Source organism: Photinus pyralis, unplaced genomic scaffold (assembly GCF_008802855.1).
Source record: "Photinus pyralis isolate 1611_PpyrPB1 unplaced genomic scaffold, Ppyr1.3 Ppyr1.4_LG2, whole genome shotgun sequence".
In the NCBI taxonomy this organism is placed as follows: Eukaryota; Metazoa; Arthropoda; class Insecta; order Coleoptera; family Lampyridae; genus Photinus; species Photinus pyralis.
Genome location: NW_022170403.1, coordinates 9,662,668 through 9,687,071, shown reverse-complemented (window position 1 = coordinate 9,687,071; position 24,404 = coordinate 9,662,668). Strand labels below are relative to the sequence as shown.

At 36.9% G+C, this 24,404-nt stretch overlaps 1 protein-coding gene across 1 annotated transcript in view; it reads left to right on the top strand.

Annotated features, from left to right (window-relative positions):
* The first annotated feature begins 254 nt into the window (after positions 1-254).
* LOC116163198 overlaps positions 255-24,404 on the top strand; it is an 85,592-nt gene continuing 61,442 nt past the window's right edge. The window contains exon 1 of the mRNA XM_031477053.1: positions 255-309. Coding sequence (XP_031332913.1) covers positions 267-309 — 43 coding nt within the window. The 5' untranslated portion in view covers positions 255-266. The remainder of the gene's footprint in view (positions 310-24,404) is intronic.

The window sequence follows — 24,404 nt, the reverse complement described above, 5'->3', positions numbered from 1 at the left end:
TTCGGGACTTTGTAGAAAATCAAATTAACGTCTGTCGACATTTTGTTTCAGAAGTATGACAAGTTTAGTATACATTTAAGACTACAATCACAAACCGTAAAGTAAACAGTACTCCAATTACATAGCCGTCATGAGCACTACCAAAAGACGTATACTCAATAGAATTGCGTTTCCTTTCCAAGCACGAAGTGTACAATCCAATCCTCAACGCTGTAAATCGATCAAAATCTAATGCACTTTTTCTGTTTCAGATGTCATTCCCTATAATGAATCAGCCGTTACCGAAGGGATTTAATATGGAGCCTACAAGTAAGTTATCTTTCTCATTAGTCACTTAGGATTTATAGCCGTCCCGAATTCATTCCGCCTCGATACCTTCAATTCGTTACCAAATTGTGTTAGCTTAACTAAGATAAATTGTAACTTGTAACTTCCAAGCTTTACTTTCCAATTAATTTTTTCGCGCCAATAATTCAACAAAAGAGATCCGGAGAAATTAAATTTGCTGGTAAATGAGCGGTAAACTTGCTCTCAGCGACATCTAGTGTTGTACACGTGTTTTGGGTTGCCGCTCTACGCTTTTAGCGCGCCATCTGTGTTAGAATCGAATAAGCAGGTAAAATCTTTGTTTGAGAAGTAGTAGATCGCTTCTACATTTTCCCTGAAATCTGTTTCCTTCCATTCGCTTGCTAGTTTCCTTCACGAAACGAGGTTTCTTCTTGCACTCATCTAGAACTAGTGACCATTCAGCTTGCTTTTTTAAATGCAATATCATTACAGTCCCGCAAGTTATTGTATTGATCCACAACGAAATTTACAGGGTTCTTTAGTCATTCCACCCTGTGAGTGAAACAAAATCAACTAGAAACACCGCTGAAATCCTTGAGGGGAGTAAAAGAGAAGTATATCTCAAATGCTGAAGAAACCTAAATTCAAACTAAAGTTAAGAGAAAATAACAAGTATTCTCATCGTGTGAGATCCGGGAAGAAAGATAACGCTAAACTTCGGGATTTATATCTGTTTTCGTAAACTCGTGGGCAGGTCTGTACGTGTTGGAGAATTACGAGAGGACTGCCTCCAGTCTAATGTGCAAGCTGCAATTATCGTACCTTCCCGTGCAGATTTTATCGCGGAATCTAAACTAGAAACATGAATCCTACGTCCTAGGCCGCGGAACAAAACGCGGTGTTACTACAACTCAAATTTACAGATCATTCACCCAACAATTGGACATGTCAACTGCTACGTTAATGTTACATGTTTAATGAGCTGACCCTCGAAATGTTTCAGTTGAACGCTGCGATCATTCACTTTGATATACAATCATATTAACTGGTCCTGTCACAGGTGTTGAGTGGTTGAACGTTTGACACTAAAGTCCAAATTTTCATAGGCTCTAGGTTAAGAGGGTGTTTCAAGATAGGTTAATCGCTGTACAAAAGGCAATTTGTAAACAATTTCGCAGTCGTTCACCGACTACGTGTAAAATTACCAATTGTTTATGTTTTTTATGTATTTTGTGTAATTTATGTAGCTTACAACGTAACGATAAAGGGAGTAGAGATGGAAATAGGGCAAGATAAAGAAAGAACGGAAAAATGGCTAAAAACCCAACAACTAGAGGCGAATGTAAAAGAGGCGAGAACCTTTGAAGTACGGGGAATTAATAAGGTACTAATTGCGGAATAGAAAAGAGGAGGGAGGTTTTGATTGGAAAGGGAAAGTTAAAGGGGAGCGGAATAAACATGGATGACGAGTTAACATATGAACAAAGAAGGACAGAGGGGGTACAAACACAAACAACAGAAAACAAGATTCGAAGCATCAATCGCATATGATTTTCAGTAGGGGAATTTTTTGTCACTCCGCTCGTATTCGGAAACCGGACATTTGATCCGGCTCATGCTGAATAGCACTGATCCTTGAACTCGTAGAAATCGATTGGCGAAGCTTTGACTTCGGTGTCTCTTTTCGTTCTCGAATTAGAAGACGAACAGGCAGACAGACGGACAGACAGGCGGACAAAACCATCACATCACAATTTTTTTTCTTTCGAAAAATTCCCCTAAAAAGAGAAAACTAAATGAAAATGAAAAAAGAAGACACGAAAATGCTATTCTGAAATAAAGCTGGTAAAGACGCTCAATTCTGGAAGTTTGTAAGAGGATATGATGTAGGGATGGTAGAATCATGGGTAGAAAAAAGATTTGGGAGAAAATAAAGATCAGGATTCTGAATGAATATATATAGAAGAATAGCAGAAAAGCAGGTATATTCACAGGGTTATAAAAAGAGAAGGCAGGAACAGGTCAGAGTAGAAGTGGGGGGAAAGAAAATGAGAGTGACAACTATATACAACCGAGAAGGAATGAATGACTTAAACAATAAGGTATAGAATATGGAAGATGAAATGCGGGCGCAGGGGAGAGATTTTAATGCAATAACAGGAAGTCATTGGAATTATTAGAAAAAAGAGGTTGAGGAATTTTGAACGGAAATATAGAGGAAGATAGAGTTAAGGAACAAGGATTGAATCGAATCACCAACGATAGAATTAAGTCCAAAAGGAAGATAAGAAGATCAAGAAATGAAAAGATGCAAAGACGATGGGAGATATAGTTACAGACAGGAAACACGGTGAAGAAGTAGGAGGGAATACAAAGGAGGAGCGGAATAATATAAAAGAAGGTATTAACAAACCAATCACTTGGAAACAAATAACTGAGAGAGAAGAGGTGAAATGGAAGCGAAGAGATGAGAGAACGGAAAAAAATAAAAAGATGAAGAATGAGAAGGAATACGAAGAACAAATCAAGGAAATAAAAACAAAAGAGGATTTTTGGAAGAACAAGAAAAGCAGGAGAAAGAGGAGGGCATAGAAGATGAGGTAGAAGATGAGGTTGCATGAGATGATACAACAGGAGATGAGATCAAGCAGCAAGATATGTAATGAGGCTTGGATTTTCGCCACAGGTAGGGTCATGTCAAGGAAGACAAATCTACTAAACAAGGTGTGGAAAGGAGGGGGTTTACCCGTAGAATGGAAGGAAGGGATAACTGTGCCGATCTTCAAAAGAGGGAACAATGATTGTGTGGGAACTATAGAGGAATTACTATAATGACTACGGTGTATAGAATCTATGCATAGATATTGAACGAAAGACTAGAAAGAAAAATGGAAGAGAAGAGGATGTTGGAGGAAACATTTTGGTGGAAAATGATTGGAAAAAATAGCGGAGATTCACCATGTCCATATACCTACCCCTTGACATAAAAAAATACTTACCGGCAATAAATACAAGGTACCTGTCTATCAGCACCCCTCACCACTATCCTATAAGTTTTACACGATAATATTGTTTATTCTCTGGTACACACTGTGATATACACAGTGTGTAAGCAAAGATTTTCAAACGTATGTACATCGCATCCATCCAAATGAAAAAAAAAACCATTAAGTATATAAAAGAAAATCAAAACGAGAACAGAACTATCTGTGGTTTTGGAAAGGCCCTTTTTGATTTTGCAAAGTTTTACACTCAAGCGTGCACCACCTGAACAAGGGTTGGAAAAAGATATGCTGATCTCAAAAAAATTTCCTACCTGATGTTTTTGTTTTTTAATATAACTAATCCTTAATAATAAAATTAAAATAATAATAATAATACATAGCCGGGGGGGTCGGGTGTTATATCTGTGGCAGATATGGGAATTTCCTTAGATCAGTTTTGAGCATTCTGCCGGCTACTCGGAATTAGGTTTTTCTGCATCATTGGGTGAAAGCTTGTTGAGGGGCCAGAACAAGAGAGGGACAATGAATAAATAAATAAATAAATGAATAAATGAATACATGAATAAATGAATAAATGAATAAATGAATAAATGAATAAATGAATAAATGAATAAATGAATAAATGAATAAATGAATAAATGAATAAATGAATAAATGAATACTAAAATGAATAAATGAATAAATGAATAAATGAATAAATGAATAAATGAATAAATGAATAAATGAATAAATGAATAAATGAATAAATGAATAAATGAATAAGTGAATAAGTGAATAAATGAATAAATGAATAAGTGAATAAGTAAATAAATAAATAAAAACTATTTTTTTTAATTCATAAACAAACCATCAGTATTTCTTGTTTTGAACAAAAAAATTAAAATCAATTCACGAAATTTGGGAGTATACCTTTGTGTATTTAAGAAGAAAACCGAGCAACAGTTTCTTCATATGACTTTATGGGCATTTTATCATCGACACACAGCAGTCTAACACAGTATGAGTAGATCTTCCGATTCGTCTATCTTCAGCGGCGTGTTTCCAGATATTGAAAATACGAGCCACGACTTTACCTTTTAACAAGATGGCGCACTATCCTATACCTATCTCCCAAGGGTACGATAATGTATTTGCAAAAACAAGCACATTTCATCATACGTACGTAACATATGGCCTCCGCATGAGTACAATATTTGTAGTAGATTATAAAGCCATGATTCAACGAGATCTCGTTTGTCAGAACATCGACCACTCTATCATTTTATTAAGGATCCTCGACTCAACTTTGAATTGTATTCAGAAACAAGTTAAGAAAATATCTGACATTTGAAAGGATTTCTTACAATAGCTAAGAATATCCCCGCATTTAGACCAATAAAGTTTGTACACTTTCGCAATCAACTACTTTGTTACCGTCTCAGAATGCTGGTTGGATGTAGCTAAATAATAAATGAACAACGAGACCAAACAAGCTAATAAATCTTTCAGGAGGATTTTATTTACTTAGATCCGCAAAACGAGTTATGCGAAGCAAACGAAAAGAAAACGCGCGAGTGAAAGACAGTTCAGTTAAAAATTACTGACGTATTGTCGCAGAAATTCCTGACTTTGTCAGATGCAATCATATTTCTCTTCCATCCCACGCCGACTTCAATGCGGGCGACGATAAGTGAGTGAACTGCCAAATTGCGGCTCCCCTTCCAACAATCGCTTTCAGACGCGAAGTAATTAATAACATTTTTTTTTCGGCGCGGCGAATATTAAGGGCAGTGTTCTCCACCCACAATCGATTTCCAGCAATGCCAAAAAAGCTCCACTTTCCATTGTTAAAACGTTCACACGTCTCAAACCGCGAGCTTTTAAATTTTCTCATTATTATGTGCGGTATTCTTTCTTGAATTTGGACAATAATAGGTCTCCGGTAAGATCGCGACGAGCTCAAGTGTCGAGCGAAATAATTAAAATTTGAACGCAACAGGGGAGAGGAGGTGGCTGCTTCGACTGGTGTATATTTAAGCTTTAATTAAAAAATGTTTAAAATTGTAGTCTGTTCAAAGAAGGAAGTACGGCGATGCACTTCTACTTAGAAAACGGTTACAGCGCTTTACACTTTGGTAATAAAAACGCCTCAATTAAATTGAAAGCTGTTATGGAAAGGGGAGATATACTCCTTTGGATTTGTATATTCTTTCGCTTTGAGTTTCAGAAGGAAATGAGTACGTACTTTATTTTTACCTGAAGACTGCATTCAGCAAAACAATTTTTTTAAGTCTGGATCAGGGTCTGGAGTCTCGACTACAACCCAAACATACACCAATATAGAGCTTTTCGGTTAATGGAGAGATTCTGCCGCTAATTTTATGAATAAATTCGGTAATACACTCGGTTGCAATCTCCTCTACTAATATTCATCAATAATTTTCTAAAATTAGTTGGTTTCCTGGTTACCCTTAATAATCCAAGGGTTTTCTAGCAAAAAGGTCGTCTGTTTATTCCTTCTGTGACAGAAAATATTCCTGGAATTTTGATGAAGTGTGTTGCAAGATACGAGGGAGAAAAAGCACGTTATGAATAATGCACCCCATTATGTAATTCGTGTGCGTACACGCATTTCTCTTATGGATATATATGCACATTGATAAGCAAATAATCCAATTTACATTTTGTAAATGTAAATGGTGCCAATAATTATATAGTAGGTATATGTATTTACGGTTCTTAGGGACACGTAGGTCCAGTACATTTTGATTAGTGGAAATGGGCACAAGCATTGACCCGCATAAGCCCCTTTAATAACGTCCAGAACCTTAGTTGAAACATTTAACGTAATTATACCACTCACGTATAGGCGAAAATATAAAACCTTTATGGGTGATTTGTACACCCCACGCTCACTATTTGAGGACATCGGCCTAATGACGTTAACAACTAAGTATCTATAGTGCGACTGATTAACTATTTTACTGAATTTATTATGGCACTATAACTGTTATTGTAGACCAATGAAATTTGTTTATATTTTCTAATCTAAAATTGCAGTTAAACCACATTCATTCTCAAAAACACATATTCAACTCTATAAATGAAATAAAATCAATGGATAATGAATAAACATTAAGGTACTATACGAAAATTAATTGCATTTTTTATAAACACGCTGTATCATAAACTAAATCGGACAGCAATACGTTAATATATTAAGAATTTCTAGTTGCAGGTCTAAAGTCTATTGCACTCTGTGTCCACCAACACCAACTCTTCCATGTGCGTTGGGGTTACGGCTTTCAATCAGAATAGCAATTGTGTTCCCTCCAGCTGTACCCTGCACGGACCGCTTATAGAATCCTCGCTGTGTTACGGACGAGCCCTTACCCTTAAAGCGACCACTGAGACTGATGGCCGCGGTTCTCTTTCTACTGCCTATCCGAGGTAGTCCAACACCCCCCCGTCCTACCGCCACGCCGAGTCAATCGCGACCACACCGGCCTGCAGCGCCCTCCAACACACAACCTAAAATAAGCCCTGTACATATTAGTCATAGGATAGTTGTTGCGTTTGTTGGACGCTTTCTAACTGTGTATCCCATCTCCACCCGGTAACAATGGCCACCCAACGTGGGGCACAGTCGAGTGCAAAGCGCATCGGAATCCGCCAATGAACGACTCCGCCATAGTCACCACTATCAGCGCCATTGCATCTCCAGATACCAGAGCGCCATTGCATTCCCACCACCTCACTGATGGTTCCGGGAATTACTCCAAACGTATTGTGCCACATTTTCGAAGGGAACCGTTTCAGCCACCACGACAGCCTTGACCACGCACAAGATTCGATTACATAATACTACGCCTTTACGCTTGCCGCTCTACTGCTACTCACCGACCAAGAAGGCGATCATCGCCCAGGCGAATGGTCGAATTTTTTGCAGCAGGTAGTCTATACCTTGAAGGTGTTCCAGACGACCATCAAATTTCGCTGTCTAGAAACCCCCCCCCCCCCCCCCCCCATGAATTATTTCCTGAGATGCTGTTTTTGAAAGTGTTAATGTTAATAATTATGTTTACTTTTTGACCAACTGGTATCGTGAATATTTAAGAATTATGCGGAATTGGTTTATTTCATTTGAATTTGTATTTCTCCTTGTAGAATTGTTTGCAATTGCGTATTGTTTATTTAGATCTGTTTATTTAATTGTAAAACTTTGAAATTACGTGGTAAAATGTAGGCACATCCGGTCGTTCGTATTCGGACGTGATTTAATTAACGCACGTGTTTTTATCGCTGCTAGAAGAGATAACGGGTTATGCAGGCGGCGACGATATGCACATTAGTTCCGCGTAGCTGAGGAGGTGTTCTGCTGAAGCTGGCGTTTCAAGACTAATTACGATTGGCCCCTTATCTGTAAAAAACCGGAAGAAGGATATTTCTTTTATTATGGTGTTACCGTAAATATTGAAAGCAGGAGGCTGCAGCTAGCTGGTTCGCGACGGTTAGAAAGAGTGTACGTTTCTTTACGCTATTTATTCGGGCGGTCTGTCCGACTTGATTAGTTGAAAAGGTAGTATGTCTTATTATTTCTGTGCAGAAGGAAGTTATCTGAAGTTGTTGCAGAGTTGTAAGAAGTTAAAGGCGTGTTGTCGAAAAAAGTTAGTCAAGATTACGTCAAGGATGGGGTTCTTCTGTAGTTTCCTTTCGCTCAGCCGCCGATAATTTCTGTCATCGTATGCAACAAGTTCCTTTATCACCAAGTTTGTGTTTTAAAGAAAATTGAAGATCGGAAGCTCTCAGCGTTTGTGGATTTAAGTCCGCCTACCTTTCCGCAAACCTGGTTATGACCAGATTATATGAATTATAAACAAAGAAACAACTAAATAACTTTAAGATATTCTCATTTTATTTGTTGACCGCTTGCGTGCGGGGTTATTTGTCCAAACAAGCTACGAATGCTGCTCTTTCTTTCAAAAAGTTTGTTTACTGTTCTTTTCGTGTCGGAATAAAATTTGTGTCTTTATTAGAACACATTGGGCAACCCGGATAGAGATGTCGTGTCAAATTTTTCTTCTCGTGTCCAAGAAATGTGTCAGGTGTTAATGAAAATTATTGTAGTTAATCCTTCGGAATTTTCAGAAGTTGATGGAAGCTGCTGAGCCTCCCAAATCATTAATTAAAGTCATTATTGGGATTTTTGTGTGGCAGATGCCGCTAGTGAACGAGGAACAGTTTATAATAAGTTTCAATTTTGAATTGTTTGAACTAGATGGACAAGTTTTTTGTCGGTGGTGCAGTTGACCGCATACTATTTCCACAGCATTATTTGTTTGGCGCCCAACGGTGGGGCCACAGCAATATCTATCACAAGTATATTCAAGGTAAATTAACTCAAGGCACTACTGAATTTTATTGGAGGGAAGTCAGTTCAAAATAGAACTAGTATGACTGGTATGTATAAAGAGCACATGAGGACCATCTCAATTCAGTAGATTCGGCATTACTGCTTAGATTTCTAAAAGAAGGTTCGTGCCAACAACGTTAATCTTACAAGAATAATTAAGTGAACTGTAAGTGCTGTTTAGGGAATGTATTTGAAACAAAAGGATTATACAAATCTTACGACGCGGTTGCGCCGCTGTAAACGTCGACGCTTCATCCAAATATGACCCATTTTGCTCAATTTTAATCAAACGGCACTTTTATCGCGCATCTTTACGAGAACTTTCAAGCTTTCCTAATTAGAAATTTAATTAATACGGCAATTGTAAATCTAATTAGAAGCTTTCGCCGCTATTAGGTATATTATTGAAGCTGCCGCTGCAAAATTCATGATCGCAAATATGTTTCATTTACATGGCTAATTATTTGTAGTTATGCTTACGAAGGCAACGAGGGCTTGTCCCGTACGTAGGACAATGGTAACGGCGTTTTCCTTATTCTGGTTAAACGCTACATTATCTAACTCCATTATATTAGCGAAACATTTATCTGCACGTTTTCGCCCGATTAATACTCAAAGTAGGTGCAATTAGGGAAATAGTTGTAAACGTGTAAACCAGCGTGCTGTCTTATCTGTATCACGGAAGAGTGAGCCGTTCCCTCTCGATTTGGCATGATCTTGTTCGACTGACTGGATCCTGTACGAAAATTGCATTTGGTTCTAGCAAGATCGTTGAGAATAGTATCTCATGTTTAATTTGCAATTTTATATACATTACAGAATTTTTGCATTAATCGCCTTTTCCACACATTATCTCTTGATTCGTATATGTACCCATTCCTACGTTTATTAGCTCATTATTTTAATTCAAACGATAATCCCCTACGGTTCATACTGCTATTAGTAAATAAGTCGTCGAAAATAAATAAATTACCCTTTGAACCACAGGTTGCAGCGGACTTTTTGAGCTCAAGAAGGGCGCTTTCTGCCAATCTGTAACAGATAACACCAACAAGCAAACAAAAGGGGCAGTGAATAGCGCTTTACATGAAATATTGCGAAAGCATTTCGAACGTGTGATAGTCGGCAATCGGATATTAAACAGTAATTAATACTCAATAAGAAGCAATAACTCATTTAATCTAATTAATTCAAGGGCAATATCCAAGTAGATCATACCATACAAGTTATAAGAAAACTAAAAGCGAAGTTTGAGAAAAGACAAAGGAACTATGGGGGAAGATACTGGAACTGTAAGGGAACTCTGAAGGAACTGAGGGAAAGCTTTGAGGGAAGATAAAGCCCTAAAAAACTACGTATTAAGAAAAAAACGCTTCAATGGAGCATAGCCCAGACATCAAAAAGAGAAAGAGAAACCACTGCAAAGATATATGGTGACAGCCAACACCAAAAGTCCCTATACAGGTAGACACGAAGTCAGTAAAAGAAATAATTTTCATGTAATCAACACGACGGCGAAAAATACAACTCATTGGCAAGATATAATTTGAGAAGAGGTAGGATTGGTAATACCATGGGAAACATCTGCAAGACTTTCATCGTCCAAACACACACAAGTCTTATACCACTCGGATGGCCTCTATTGGCAAAAATAAGGAAATAAGGAAAATAAGGGAGCAGGAATCAAAAAGTTACTTAGAATTTAAATCAGGAATTTTCGACTGACGCGATTGGAGCCAAATTTGGTACCCATATTCTTAGACAGGAAGGTTTTGGGCAGAATGACGCAGGTGTGCGGGCGGTATCTCTGCTAGCCACAGCAAATGTTTAAATAAGCATTGCTATGTGCAATGGCAAGGTCACTAACTCACCCACACTTACACCTGCCCAGTTAGCTCCATTAAACTCAGATGCTAACAAACCTTTTACATGAAAATGTTGGCTATAAAATTTGCCAATGGATTATGAAAATCTGGATGGAGACTTACATTTGGTTAATACGAGAAACTCAGTAGCCTTAATCGCCTCCCCACAATTCCAAAGAATTATTGAACACAGTTTTAATTAACACCTTGTGGCCTGTAGAATCCATAATTTCAAACAGTTCCAAGATTGGGCTACTAGTTCAAAAGTTACAGACCTTTTAATTTTCTTTCGAAATTGGTTTCTAGTCCATAACTTTTGATTGAGAAGTCCGATCGAAAAAGTACGAATTGTTTTGGATTCTACGAACCAAAATTAATAAGAAAAAGTGTTTTCCCGAGAAATTTTGGTGCAGTCGATTTTTGGTAAAAAAGGAAGGTTATACACTGCCTTTTTTTGAGCCCCGAAGAAAAAATTGTCTCAGATCGACCCGGAAAAAAAATTTTCTTATAGAATGTGGCCTGTAGAATCCATAATTTCTAACAGTTCCAAGATTGGGCTACTAGTTCAAAAGTTACAGCCCTTTGAATTTTTTTCGAAATTGGTTTCTAGTCTATAACTTTTGATTGAGAAGTCTAATCGAAAAAGTACGAATTGTTTTGGATTCTACGCACCAAAATTAATAAGAAAAATCCCGAGAAATTTTGTAGTAGTCGATGTTTGGTAAAAAAGGAAGGTTATACACTGCCTTTTTTTGAGCCACGAAGAAAAAATTGTCTCAGATCGACCCGGAAAAAAAATGTTCTTATAGAATGTGGCCTGTAGAATCCATAATTTCAAACAGTTTCAAGATTGGGCTACTAGTTCAACAGTTACAGCCCTTTGAATTTGGTTTCGAAATTGGTTTCTAGTCCATAACTTTTGATTGAGAAGTCCGATCGAAAAAGTTCGAATTGTTTTGGATTCTACGCACCAAAATTAATAAGAAAAAGTGTTTTCCCGAGAAATTTTGGTGCAGTCGATTTTTTGGTAAAAAAGGAAGGTTATACACTACCTTTTTTTTGAGCCACGAAGAAAAAATTGTCTCAGATCGACCCGGAAAAAAAATTTTCTTATAGAATGTGGCCTGTAGAATCCATAATCCTGGGCACGAATACAAAATTTATCATGAAAACTTTATATACTGGGTCGTAATTTGGCCTCGATTAAACATAAAGATGATCAATTAAATTATTCAACAGAAATAAATCAATAATGCTGGAAGAACGAAGGGCACTCAGAGCACCACGCACATGCGATCGATTGAATCAATTAAATTTAAAAGAAAATTCTAATTTCGTTAAGAGTTAATTATCCTAACATCCGATTTCCTTGAACAGACGCACATAAACACACACAATTGATGTTACTTCGGAATCTTCACTGTTTACTTTGACTCGATTCTTAATTTAGATGAAACGGGTTTTGATGTAATTTTAAATGTAAAAGTGGCTTTTTGCTAGTGGATAACTTCACCTTATCGGACACAACATTTAAGAAATGCCGTGCATGCTATTACTACTCGATAAACATAAGAAAACTACTTATACGTATACGTATTTTAACTCTTGAGCTTTAGTGTGCGTTTACAATGAACGTATACGTAAATATTTCATAAACCGTAACTCGTACATATCCGTATCGTTTCCGTAAATTTACTTCGCTGTTTACAATAAACCAAAGATCATACTACAAGTAGTATGATATTAGATCGTACGTAACTTTGAAACATTTTCAACATTTGCGACTATGCGCAAGACTTACATATCGCTTACATATACGTACCTAAAAATTACGTTCATTGTAAACACCGTCGTATGTTTCTATACGGTTCAATTTTGCGAAATGTTTACGTTTTATGTATTTCTTACGTATACGTTCATTTTAAACGCACACTTACTCGAACTAGAACGATTCGATAACGGGGAAATAAGATCTAGTAAAACACGGTCTAGATTTTATTCTACAACAACATTACAAACACCAAGACTGACTGTCTTTCACTAAAAAGCTTAACCAAAAAGTACCGTTTAACGTCTGCTACTTTTATTTAGCGACCCACTCTTTCTTTCAACTTTCCGATGCTACTTCTTTATCATTTTTTTAACATTATTCTATCAACGCCACTAGAAAGGACGGCCGGCTCTCCTTCTCGTCGAACTTCAATATGCGTCTACAAGAAACTACGATCTGTTTTTATTTACGGTAAACACTTACTGATCAAATTACAAATTAATTAGCGTTCGCGGAGCGATAACGAACTCCTTATCGTATGGCCAGATTTAAATGAGATAAACTTTTACAAAACACCTTACGCAATTAGTTCCAGATGTCCCTAATATTTCTTAAAGGTAGTCTAATTTTACACTAAATCAAAATAGCATTACAAGGCGATTACTTAAACAATATCAAACATCTAATAATTCTAATACATAATATCATTGACTTCAAATTCAAAGAATATAATCTAAATTAGCGAACACATTTAACCTTCAAAAAATTTTAATTCACATTATACAGGGTGAGTCATATTTCTTTCACGAAATAAGCATAATATGATGTATTGACAAAATTATGCACGTTTTCGCAAAATTACAATATGGATAATTCTGTTGAATTAAGATTTTTTAGTTACAGAATCATTTGAACCGTAAAAAGAGCACAAACCTTTTCAACATACATATTGGTTCCACCGTTTCCATATCCCACACACAGTCCAACGATCGATTATTTTAATGTTGAGTATTTTCAACACTGATCTCAGTTATTCGTCTAACAAATCCACTTCTAAACACGCAATAACTAATCCCAATACATATAGCAGAAACACAGCTTAAATAATAAGTCAGCTGTGACAGAGACTCAATGCAACATGGCCGGCCATCTCAACAACCAATGAAAAACTAAACACTCTATTATCGCCACTGTCTATGTAAAATCGCAGTAAGAGAAACTGCATCTGCATGACTTCTAGCGGGAGAATAAAGGACTAAGAACCGACAAAACTACAATGAGAACTTTCACGAGAAATACACAGATGGCGTAACGATTACTAAAAGGAATATAACTTTAAAACTTTAAAACTGAATATACGATTCACGATTACGAACTCCAACGACAAGGTTTAATCCCCTTCTTGCATCACCCGCAGTGCGACAACTGCATCAGGAATTTTAACAATCTTTCTTTGTGTCACGACAACGACTTGATCAACCTGCCTACCCAATTGTTCACATATTTTATCGTTTTCTACTTATACAGTAATCGATTTCATGGGCGTTGATAAGAACTGACCAATTCAAATTCATTCCTTAATGGAATATGAAGATTAGTTCATTTAAATTGTTGTAGATGCGCGTACCTCGCTTTTTAAGTTTTTGTTCTTAGCACCAGTCCACCATTTTTATGATGCCTTTAAAATCGTTAGCAAAGCTCGAACGATATTTATCGCAGCGACCGAATTTCTTCAATGTAACTAAGCAACGAGTGCTTTCGCAGTATTGCCCATACAAAAATCAAAATTGTGACCTTGAATAACAGTGGACAAGAATCTAATACCTTAAAAAATGTTTCACAGACAACCATTTTTTTTTTAAATATATATTTTTATTGCCAGCTCAACAATTAACATTGTTATACATAGCATAGATAACATATATGTGGGTAAGTTAATTGGAAAATAACATTAAAGACTATAATTCGTTGCGTCTTAAGAATAACAATACTGTTGTGATTGAATATGTTAGTCACTTCCTTCTTCAGAGGTTATCAGGTCTTGTGGTAGCTTACGTTTGAGTCTAGTGTGAATGTTTCTTTGGCATAGGTTGTAGCGTATAGCTCCACTGCACTCATGTATGTTTTTAATGAAGTTTTTGGTGCATTTTATAATGTGCTCTTGAATTGGGGTAACTCCTAGTTAAAAGCCAATAATGATCACGGTACTCTCAGAATGCAAGCCAAATTAGGCTGTCAACTGGGAATTGTGCTTAATTCGCAATTACGTTAATATCATAACTGCGTAATCTTTTTGTCAGCCATTTTGGGAACTCTTAGAACCCTACTGAGTTAAAATTACTCTTTTTACCTACGACTCACCTAAGGCTAAGACTTCCGGAACCCATTACGAAAACAATGCGCCATAGAAATTAAAAGACGTAGAGAAAACAATTGTTTACACATACGGACTTTTTCAATTCTACCAACCATACAACTCTCTAATTTGGATTTTCTAAGCTCAAACTCTTCAAATCTGAAAAATTTTAATTTACCTACTTATCTCTCGAGAGTTTGGAAAAAATAAAATCTAAAACTAGAGCTGGTTATAATCTCCTGGAATTGTTGTTCAAATGTTGATAAAAACGGTGGACTCCACTTTCTTGGATGGACTATAACGTATCTATCTCAGTTGATTTCGATCTCATCCATCCGGCGACATAATAGGTAATAAATCTTAAATTGTAATTTAAATGTACCCACATCCCTTGCATAATCTACTAGAGTAGCGTGCCGTATAAAAAATGCGGTAGTCCGCGCGTTGATGTACCGCAATTTACAACAGCTACCCACCGTAGGGTGTTTATTTTCCGTTTTCGAGCGTGCCACTTTTCCCTCCATTCACTTTGGATGTCTACCAAGTTCTGTAATTAAATTTCGCTAAACGTCGTATAGGAAGGGACAGGTATAGGGCGCTCAAACAATTGTATAAATTACCTAGAACTCTAGAAATTTGTGTTCCTGACATCCATTCAACACTCATGCACTGAAAATTAATCTATGACTTAAATCTATTTCAATCAAAGGTTTAGTAAGATTGCTAGGCATGTGAAATGAACGCGTTTCCGTTTTCAGTATCTACATTGTTTCGATTCCATCTGCCTATCTATCTCTGTTAATTTGAAAATTTTATTTTCTTTGGTTGGGGTTTTAGGTGGTTCTAATATCATATTGTTCCTGGAACCATCTTCCTCGGTTCTTTCATATTCGGGAATCTATTCAGTCACTGTTTACAGTATGGGGTTAGATGTGTAACGGTACTTTCTAGTATGGTCCCAATTTTTTTCGATTTTGTAGAGACGTAACCCGTGTAGAGGCCGTGTCGTAAGAGGCGATTTTATGCGATAGTAGCCTTACACATACCAGCACCAGGAAGTGACCCTGAGGTTTGGAATATTGACGTGAGGCGAACTCAGGTACTCGTGAATTTTAAGGGTCATACTTTGAAGGTCGCCCGGAATTGTGAAGATTCTGGCACCGTAGATTTGGTAGTGTTCGATATTGGTTATTATCACAATTTAAATCAGAATTGCCCTAGGTCGAAGTTCCTATTCGTGGTATATGAAGTTGACAGTGATAGACAATTCTTAAAAATACTTGAAGTTTGTATAATAGGAACTGGTGGTTACGTAATCATTATTACGTTTCATTAGAATTAAGTTTAAACATCCGATGTCGGCTTACTCTCTCTATATTTATAGGATGACGATTGTTCCGACGTTTATCTTAATGACTTCAATTTTCTGTCACTTTCAACTTGCGGGTATTAAAGAGGGATAACCTAGATATGACGCAACAGCCAGCTCCGATTATAGAGACCTTAGATTAATTTTGCAAAGAAAGATCGAGATCGAAAAAAGGGAAAAAGAGAGAACGGTTGCGCAATGGGAGAGAGGAAAGGGCAAGAAGGTTAGATGGGGATATAGGAAACTAGTTGTAGAAGAATTGGAAGAAAATATCGAATAGGATTTCGAATGAATATATACGAAAAAAACAATTTGCGAAAAGAGACGAGCAATGGGACGTATATTATCAGGGGTACAAAAATGATAAGGGAATGGGGAGATGAAACGAAAGAGGGGGAAGGGATGCAAGTCAGACGAGTGTAAATGGAGGGGAAAAATGAGAATTATAACAATATGCAACAAAGAAGAAATGAAAGACTTAAAAACAATAGAAAATATGGTAGAGGAAGAAGAGGAGGCGGTGCTAACATTGAGGGGAGATTTTAATGCCAGAACAGGAATTAAAGGAAAATGGGTAGATATGAGAAGAGGAACACAAGCTAAGAATCAAGAGATTAAAAAGTGCAATAAAGATAGATAAGTTTTATTGGAATAATCAGAAAAGAGTGGGTGAAGAATGTTAAACGGAAATATGGAGGGAGTTAGGGACCGGCAATTCAGATACATAGGAGGAGAGGGAGACTAGAGGTACAAGGAGAAGTAATAGAAGGGAAGTAATAAAGGAGGAGAGAACAAGTTAAAAACGTGGACACTCGCGACCGCATAGAATCAGTAATAACTCGAGAAGGAAGTGACCAATCCAAATAAACTTTTCTCGTTCTGGTCTTTAGGCTGTACTACGCCGTATAAAAAAAGAAACCACAACGAAAATGCTTAAACTGGAGGAGTGGTACAGACGAACAAAGTGCAGACAATAGCGTTCATTTTCCTTTTGGAAAATGCGCTAAAAAGGAAAGGATCAGTAGAACAAGGGGTGTACAACAGATGGATATATAGAAATGATGGACAATGATAAAAGAGGGGAAATAGACGAGTAAGAGGTGAGAAAACAGCAAAAAAATTACGAAAAGATGGACAAACAGAAAGAATACGAAGAGCAAATCAGGAAATTAAAAACAGAAAAGGATTTTTGGAAGGTAATAAATAGAAGAAAAAAGAAAAATAGAGCAACTCGGAAGGAAATACACTAAGAGGCATAGAAACAACACTTTGTCAAGTTACTGCAAAGAAAGCAGCGGAAAGAGGAGGCTATGGAAGAGGTAGGAAAAGTACAGGTTGAAGTACACGAGATCGAGCACAAATTACAAAGACTGTAGAAAGCGAAAGCGGCAGGTAGAGGCGAGATAGGTAATGAAGATTGAATTTTCGCAACAGAGATAGGGTCAAGAAAACTATGAGAAATCTAGTAAACAAGGAATGGAAAGGAGGGAGACTCTTCCGAAGAATGGAAGGAACGGGTAATGGTGCCCATCTTCAAAGGAGGGAACAAATATTATGTGGGAAATTACAGGGGAATTGCTATAGTGACTGTGACGTGTAGAATCTATGCAATCATATTGAACGAAAGACTTACAACAGAAATGCAAGAGAAGAGAATGTTGGAGGAAGCAGAAAAGGGAGGGGAACGATCGACTGCATATCTGTGTTACATAAATTGGTGGAAAAGCTAAAAGGCGGAAAGGTATTCTCGTTTTCCATGGATTTAAAAGGCCCGTTTGGCAGAGTGAAAAGCGAAAAAGTATGGAAGAAGATGGAAAATCGGAAAATTGACAAGAAGTTAAAAAGGAGACTATATGGGAAGGCAAGATTGAGGGTAAGACTAGAAGGAAATAAGTCTGAAGCGTTTTAGACATGAAAAGAGCCTGGACTGGGATGTCCGCGTACCCCAACTTATTGATCTCTACTTAAGAGACATGGGACAAGTATTAAGAAAATACCAAGGTGGAGAAATTGTAGTGGGAAGAAGGAAGAAATAGTCCCTGGTGTACGCGAACTACGCAGTGATCATGATAAGAGAGGTAGAACAGCTGAACTAAACGATGGGAAAGATTGAAAGGTACCGGGAGAGGAAAGTAATGGGAGTGGAAGGAAAAGGAAGAAAGGGATAGGATCGAATAGGTAACTAAGGAACAATGGGATGGTGTTAGGAATTGGAGAGAGGGATTTCAAGAATGTACCTGTTCGATGCCAGGGTGAGAGGATCGCTCATGTACGGAAAGGAGAACTGGGCGTGGAAGGAATGGGAGGAACTTGAAGAAGGCAAAGAAAATATTATAAATGGGTGTTAGGGATAAAAAGATGGACACCAAATTGTATTGAAAAAGAAACAAAAATGGGAAGGATAAGGATAGCGTCGGGACGCAAGACGGTAAGACTTGAGGGAAGGGGCGATAGAGAAAGCAAAATGATGAACGGATACTTGACAACGAGGATGAACGCAGAAGGAATGTGGGAATAACAAAGAGGAAAATATTACGAAAGAAATAGATACGGACGGGCTGATGTCGAAAGTAGGAGAGAAGTAGAAGAAGGGATAGAAAATGAGCTGAAAAAAGAGATCTGGATGCACAAATACAACAACATAGTGTACGCGAAAGCAGTAGCTATAAACCCTTATCAAGAGTGCAGTTACCAAAATATTTGTGAGAAGGAAAAAAAATAGCAAGGTTTAGATGCGGAAATGAAGAGAGAGAGAGAAATAGAAATAGAGACAAGAAGAAGAAATGTTATGGAACTGTAAGGAGGTGGAAATCACAGGGAGCAGTAGGGGTGTGGGGAGGGGGGTGTAAGAAGTTGATGATGTGGAATTAATTTTCGTTTTATTTGTCATAAGTTTATTTCTTGACTCTACGCGATCTCGCGATACCTTTTTCAGGCTGTTTGGTAGATGTGCCCTTGGTTCCCGGTTGCTGCAGTTTGGGGCATCGACATTAAATTGTTTATAAAATTTCGTGCAGCCTTTGCAGGCCCAATGACGATGAATACTACAAGGTGTTTAATCTGAAGGTAAATTACGTTAGGTCTAGGCATTGAATCTACTTGAATTAGTTTATACTAAATTTTGCGACCACATGTTTCTTTGTTTCGTTGTTATGTTAATTAACCCCTTGTAGTTTTTATTTGAACCGGGTAATAAGGAATATTAATAGTTACCAGGATGGCTTATTTATAATACGTTTAGATTTTATTGCTGTTTATTTAATTCTGTTCTACTTAAATTTGTTTTTTATCGGAATCATAATTTCGATGTATGGAAAAGTAAGCTCGTAAAACTTTTACTTGGTGGTAAGCGTGAGAAGCAAAGCAATGTACTACATTCGAAGTTTTATACTCCACTGCAAAATATAAAAGCGTGGTGTGGCACGGTGGTGTAGTAAAATAAAAAGAATCTCTTTCCTTCACTAACGTTCTTTGAAACCCCTCAAGCACGCAGAATAACAGCTCGGCTACAGCCAAAGAATTGCAGTGGATTTACATATTGCGCGCCCCCTTCGCCAGTTAATCCCAATATAACGTAGATAAACTGCGCTAGGTGTAGAATTTCCTTGTTCCTTTTAGCGCAAAATTCACAACAAAGGAAAAAAAGCTCGACGGTAATTTTTCAACGAGTGGGTAATTTAAATCCGGCAATATTGTAAAACTTTCATCGGGGGATGGAAATTTATCAAGAGTAATTGCCGCCCTCCCCGACAACTAATCATTGTTACTGTTCTATTTATTGTTAACGAATGGTTGGAGGGGGACTGGAAGATATCATCTTTCGTGCAATAAAACAATGGAAAACTATCGATGTAATTTCAGAAGCTGAATTTTCCAGAGGGTGCATGCGCTACAATTTCAGATACTCGGATGCACACATCTGCGAAAGCTTTACAGACTCCGTTGAATAACGCGGTTCATCGCGTGGCGACAACATATGGAAATACGGGAGATTGTGCAAAAATTGTTTTGTGTTCCCTAACTCACTATTGGCCGAGATTGGTGTATGTGATTGGATTTAATTTATTACATCGCTCACCGCAATGACGGTACGTGCGATGTTTTGCGTTAACGTGGGCAATTAGCCGCTTGTTTGTTTTGTCGGAAAAATAATACATTTGGTACTGGCTGTATCGCTTTGGGGTAGTGTTGCCCCTTGGCTATTTTTTCTGAATTTCTCCATGAATGAGATTTAATTAATTCTAAAGTTGGGGAATATTTATGTGTAACACGAACGTTTTTGTTGCTGAAATGAAGTAGTTGTTTTAGGGGGGGCATAAATTTCGCTTTTTGCCCGGATGTCGTTTCAGCACAACATTTTAAGCATTTGTGTTAGAGCTTTCCTCCGGAAGCGAATATATTCTAAAGCAACCTCAAATTGCTGACATTAGCAGTGCAAAGATGTAACTCTCCCAAAGCGATTACTGTAAATTGTTTTGTTTTTTGAACTGCCAGCGCAATTACCGAGAGAGCAAATCGAACGTAAATTTATCAGAGCTGTAAAACCTCCCATTGTATGGTGAATAATTAATACCGTACTCTGGTCGCGAGGCAGCGAACAATTTCTTCAAACATCAAATATTTGTTCAACTCTTGTAAATTGACCCTAGAAGCGGACGGCGTCCAATTTTAGGGTTCTATTTGACTAAAGTGAAATGGAAAACCTTTTCATGCTAAAAGTTTGCTAACAGAGCTAAAAATACCAATCGTGTATTTTAATTGCGCAAAAGCTCGCCATTGCACAAAATATAAGTGGTACCTACATAATTCCCCTCAACAGTACAAATCCTCAGCACAACGGAAATTTAACGCGAGGCATCATTACGAAGGTTAAAACTTTTTATAATTAGGGTAACCTCTTAAATTACTGTCCATTTAATTTAAAATGTAAACCGCCTCGTTTGCTATTAACCGGACTTTTAAACCCAACCAAGTAAAATCAAAGCATCAAACATTTTTCCAAGTTACAGAAACAGGGGCCCACGGACTGGTTTGTAAATTATTACCGGGAATTACCTTTAGAAAGTTTTTTTTCGGAAAATCGTTACTGTTTCCATGTAGTTAGCTGGCAAATAAAACAATTCGCATAACTGATAAAATAAAAATTTCTTATTTTATGGTAACGTCCGGTCAATATAGACATTCCAAACAACAAAAACTTCGACAGAGCTGAATTTTGGTAGAAACGTTGAGCACACACGGACAAAAATCGTAGATCATTTTGATCTACAAAAATGATCCTTATACTTTTTTCTTTAAGAATCACCATTCCTAAGATATTGCCCTTTGAACGAATTACATTCTACAGATTTCGACACCGCCTCGCCAGTGAGATTGTATACCTGGCGCGTTTCTTTAACGTGGTTTCCCCGGTAGGCCTACTCCACAATCAAAGTTATTTTAAAGGTATTTTAAGTTGTGTTTACAGGTTATAGGATATGTGATCACACTGAGAGATTGTTTTCTCTCGTTCCAAAGTGCATTGGCTCCATCTCCTCATGCGCCCTTGAGTTAATGCAAACGAAAGGGGTACCTCTTCTTCGTCGAAGGAATTAATAGACATTTAGAATACTATATAGAACCGCAAACGCAGCGTCCGTCGTTCTGCGTTCTGCCCGAGTAGACAGACCACGCACTGTATAACCTGGCCGTAATAGATTCGCCAAAAGTTTATTGCAAATAAAGCCCAATTTTGATATTTTTTAATAATACTAATTGGTAATAGTAGACGCTAGCAATAAACACGTGTATTTTCTCGAAAGGAACATTCAACACTAAAAGTATTTCACTTAAGCAGAGTAAGCTGATTTTGATCAAGGGCTGCGGGAGAAGGGAGTGGATAAGGGTATACTGAGTATCTTTTGAGTGTACATTCTCTGAATTGTATATTTTATAGGTACTGGGTGACCCAATAAGACTGTTCCTCGGCCATATCTCGGGAACCGTTTGTCGTATGACTTAGGGGTAAAAACATTATTAGGTAAATCGCTTATAAAGAATCGCTGGAAAATATTTTCAAGTTCTAAAAATGACCACCAGAGGGCGTAACTGCCATTTTAATTTTAAAATTGCATTTTCTTTAAATTTCGCATACTAAACTAAGACTTCGCTGCCGGCGATGGTTTGTGGTCGATTCGGATAACGCAAATAGAATATGTGGGCAGCGATGGTTGCATTTTGAAAATACTCAAAATTTATCACGAGTATATTAAATGCTTCTTGGTTAGAAATCGGCATTTTATAAAAGATTACAAATTCAAAATACTGCACTTTCACTGAATGTAAACACAGCAGAATAATTTACAAATTACGGTTGTTATTATTTAATAATGCATCCTGTTTCATTTGTTCATTTGTAATTTTCTAAGGCCTACCTAAAAGTGTAGGGTGCTTTTCTTTCGCGCCATCGACAAATACCGGAAATATGTAAAAAATAAATTTAAGATACAATTTAAGCATTTTTATTAATTAATTAATCGTTTTCCCAATATTTGAGGTTAGGAACGAGATTTTGAAAAACGGTTTTCACTGGCATCTTTGGATGTTATTTGGCTACTTTTTCATAAAGAAAAAGTCATATCATTCCATTTAATTTTTTGATTTTTTTAGGATTTTGGGTCATAGTCTCAAGACTAGCCCCCTGGCGGAGAAGCTAAATTAACTATATTTTGGTTGAGTCTCATTGTCCACGGAATGCTCTTTTCAACCATACCAAACTTGTGAAAATAGGTCAAAGAGGTTAAGAGGTTAAAGCAGGTTATTGCAAAAACAATTGAACGCCCCACACCATCTTTGTTTTTGAAATAACTGAGTTTTTGTTTTTACGAAAATGATAGATAAACTGGTTCTCTTTAAAAATGTGAAAAAAATTTTATAGTTTATTACGCGAAATTTAAAGAAAATGCAATTTTAAAGTTTAAGATGGCAGTTACGCCTTCTGGTGGTCATTTTTAGAACTTGAAAATATTTTCCAGCTATTCTACATGACCGATTTACCCAATAATTTTTTTACGCCTAAGTCATATGACGAACGGTTCTCGAGATTTGGCCGAGGAACAGTCTTATTGGGTCACCCGGTACATATAAGAGACACAAATAGGCACTTTTACTTATTAAGTGCGTGGCTGTATATACAGGGTGGTGACTTGCGTAACGCATCATAGGGATTTCAATGTAAAATTCATAACATGCGATTATTGGCTCCCCAAATTATTTTAGAGCAAAAATGTATTAAGGTTTTTTGTAGGAAAAAATTTTTTACGTCAATCAACCCTATTAGTTTTCAATTTTTTGCATAATAAAGACGGAAAATTGGAAAATAAAACCCCCATCTTTTTCAATAATCTGTGATGCCATGGAATTTTATAATACAAAAACTACGCCAATATCCGTCATGCCATGGAATGTCCGCTATAAAACAAATCAAATTCTATCAAAAAGTATTATATTTAGAACAGCGAATTCAACATAAAGAAAGACCAAATTACTAAAAACGGTTTCCTAATATAACAATTTACAATAAATGTTCGAATAAGTCACCATTAACTGCAATACAGTAACCAAGTCGATCATAAAAGCCATTTCGAACTGCTGCTAATTGATAACTGGATATCTTTTTGTTTTAGAAAATTCCATGGCATCGCAGATTATTGAAAAAGATGGGGGTTTTATTTTCCAATTTTCCGTCTTTATTATGCAAAAAATTGAAAACTAATACGGTTGATTGACGTAAAAAATTTTTTCCTACAAAAAACCTTAATACATTTTTGCTCTAAAATAATTTGGGGAGCCAATAATCGCATGTTATGAATTTTACATTGAAATCCCTATGATGCGTTACGGAAGTCACCACCCTGTATACGTGGCATTTGTTTGCATATCGTGTGGAATGTAAATCCTTCAACCCTTACAACAGCGACACCTTAGGAATGGTGATTCTTAGGAGAAAAAGTATAAGAACTATTTTTGTAGATAATTTTATGATCTACAATTTTTGTCTAAACTATGTTTGACAATACTTACAGTTGTCGAGAAAAATTCAAAAAACCGAAAATTTTGACCTTGGACCTTGAATAACTTTTTTCTCACACATGGGATCTATGGGGACTTTTGGCACTTTATTTCTACTGGTGTACCCAAGGTCTTCAGCTCAGAGTCAGCTCAGAGTTTTTGTTATTTGACAGTATTTTTAAGTCTATTTTGACCGGGCAATACATGTTTTATTAAAGAAGTTCCCATTAAAACTAATTCTACAATTGGTGCGTCTTTGGTTTCAAAATTATTTTGAAAAATCCAATGGGGGCTATGTGAACCCTCAGT